The sequence below is a fragment of the Octopus bimaculoides genome, chromosome 15, assembly GCF_001194135.2.
Source record: "Octopus bimaculoides isolate UCB-OBI-ISO-001 chromosome 15, ASM119413v2, whole genome shotgun sequence".
NCBI lineage: Eukaryota > Metazoa > Mollusca > Cephalopoda > Octopoda > Octopodidae > Octopus > Octopus bimaculoides.
The window spans coordinates 37,047,768-37,050,303 of record NC_068995.1 but is presented as its reverse complement, the minus strand read 5'-3'; the positions used below and the strand labels follow the sequence as shown (position 1 = coordinate 37,050,303).

The following is a 2,536-nucleotide window of genomic DNA, read 5'->3' as shown; positions in this document are numbered from 1 at the left end:
TATATATATATATGCGACGGGCTTCTTTCAGTTTCCGTCTACCAAATCCACTCACAAGGTTTTGTTCGGCCCGCGGCTATAGTAGAAGACACTTGCCCATGGTACCACGCAGTGGGACTGAACGCGGAACCATGTTGGTAAGCAAGCTACTTACCACACAGCCACTTCTGCGCCTATGTATGTATGTGTGTGTGTATATATATATATATATATATATATATATATATATATATGCGTGTGTGATGTGTGTGCATTATATATAATCAAGTTTTCAATAACACATACAATTGTTTAACTTTCTAAATCATACCGTGTTTGGCTGTTAAACTGAGATCTACTTGAGATAATTATCGCTAGACACCTGTTCGTAGACATAAATAAGTTATACATTAAAATCGAACGAAACGACCGAGTCAATCGTAATCTTACATAACTTACATTTGTTCACCTTTCATGATATTGTCAGTAAATAATTCTATAAACTTGAATACTTGTACAAATCAACGTACTGAATTTGCACGAAAGGTAATACGTTAGTCTCTGAAGTCATCGTCCATCGTCCGTACACACATTTGTGCACACATTTGCTCATACAACGATATATCTCCTATGTCGTCGTTAGGTATGTTAGAAATAGCAGCGATATCTTTTCAAATTTAACCCTGTCATCTTAAAACTGTAAAGGACACATTGAAACATTGAATTATACAGTCCTAGATCCACAAAATCTGAAATAAAAGATATCATGCCTTTTATTTTCTGTCTGGTTATTTAGGCATGATCTTTACGTTAAAGAAATGCAATAACCCTGTTTTCGTCACTTGAAGCCACACCATTCTTTTTGTACCTAATATTTATTAATGCGGTTTTCACCATAAGATTCCTCTCACAGAGCTCTTTTACATACAATTTACTTTTGTATAATTTTCTTTAACAGTAGCTACGTTACTTAATATGATTCCTCTCATAAAGCTCTTTAATATACACATTACATTTATACGCCTTTCTTTAACAATAGCTGAGATATTTTCATTCTGAGAGTTACTATTATTTCGTGATTTACCACTCTTACCAGTCTTTCGAGACAACTTTTTTCTGTATCAAATATTTATTGATGCAGTTTTCGCCATAAGATTCCTCTCTTAGAGCTCTTTAATATATACATTACTTTCGTACATTATTCTTTGATAGTAGCTGAGATATTTTCATTCAAGGAGTTACTTATCATTCTTTTGTTACTTAAATCATAGAAATTTTTGTATATAATATTTTGATTCATTTGCAATAACAAGAACTCCATCTGGCTCTTGCACCCCTCCTTCACTAATACCACTGACCATTGGTCGGATTGTTTGACTATTCTAAACTGCTCACAACGGTTATTATCCTCAGCAACCTCCGTTCCAAACGGACATCTAAACTCTGCAAGCACACCGAAGATTTTCTTGACCAGAGCTAACCTGGAGCTCAAAGAGAATTAAACAAAGCACACGAGCGCGCGCAAAAATACGCACGCACATACAAACCAACGAGAAATCCTTTACATGGTGACTTGGCCTGCTAAGAAAAACAATTATATCCCCCTCAAACCATCTCCTGTCTTAGATATAGAAAGAACTCGTTTAGATAATGTAGTCCTAGATACTTTAAATAAACGGGATGATCACGGATGGAATAACTTTAATCCTAGATCTACTGAACTACACTACTGCATTCACACACACGTACATACACACACACCTCACACATAGACACAAGCACGCATATACACACCAACACAAACATACACACACGTATACAGCAACACACACACATACATCTCAAAACATTTCATCTAACAACCAATTTCTGTTTTATTCTGCAGGAGAGATTCGAATATCAGATGAACTCTCCAGAGAACCGCTTCGTGAAGAATACTCGTTGAATATTTTGGCAGAAGATTCTGGAAATCCTAAGAAAAGTAGCCAAATTCAAGTAAAAATCAAAGTCCCTTTCAACAAGCCACCATCCCTTCCAAAAAGACATCAATTTGAAGTGGCCGAAAATGAGAGAATTGGTACTATTATCGGATCAATCAAGGCTGAAGACGAAGAAATAGCGACTGGAAGTGATTCTGCTAATAGCTTAGAATATCATCTTACCAGTGAAACAGGTAAGGTAATAGTTATGATTTTATTGTAATTTTGTGGTTTTGTTTCGGTTGTTGTTGCTGTCTAACTTTAGGCTAGTCTTGGTTAAGTAAATTAATCATCAAAGAATATTCCAACATTGACCAACCGTTTTAGATATTTTTTTCTATTATCCTTTACTTTGTTTCAATCATTAGACTGCAGCCACGATGGAGCACCGCCTTGAAGAATCTTTTTAGTCGAATGAATTGACTTTTTTTTTTTAAAGCCTGGTACTTATTCTTATTTGCCGAACCGCTAAGTTACGGGGACGCAAACACACCAGCAATGGTTGCTAAGCGATGATGGGGGACAAACAGAGACACAAAGAAACACACACGCACATACGCGCGTATATATATATATAT

At 35.8% G+C, this 2,536-nt stretch overlaps 1 protein-coding gene across 1 annotated transcript in view; it reads left to right on the top strand.

The window, feature by feature from the left end:
• The window catches only part of LOC106875431 (protocadherin Fat 4), a 483,512-nt gene that overhangs the window by 365,059 nt on the left and 115,917 nt on the right, over nt 1-2,536 (top strand). Inside the window, exon 27 of the mRNA XM_014923579.2 lies at nt 1,865-2,152. Within this exon, the coding sequence (XP_014779065.1) occupies nt 1,865-2,152 (288 nt within the window). The remainder of the gene's footprint in view (nt 1-1,864; nt 2,153-2,536) is intronic.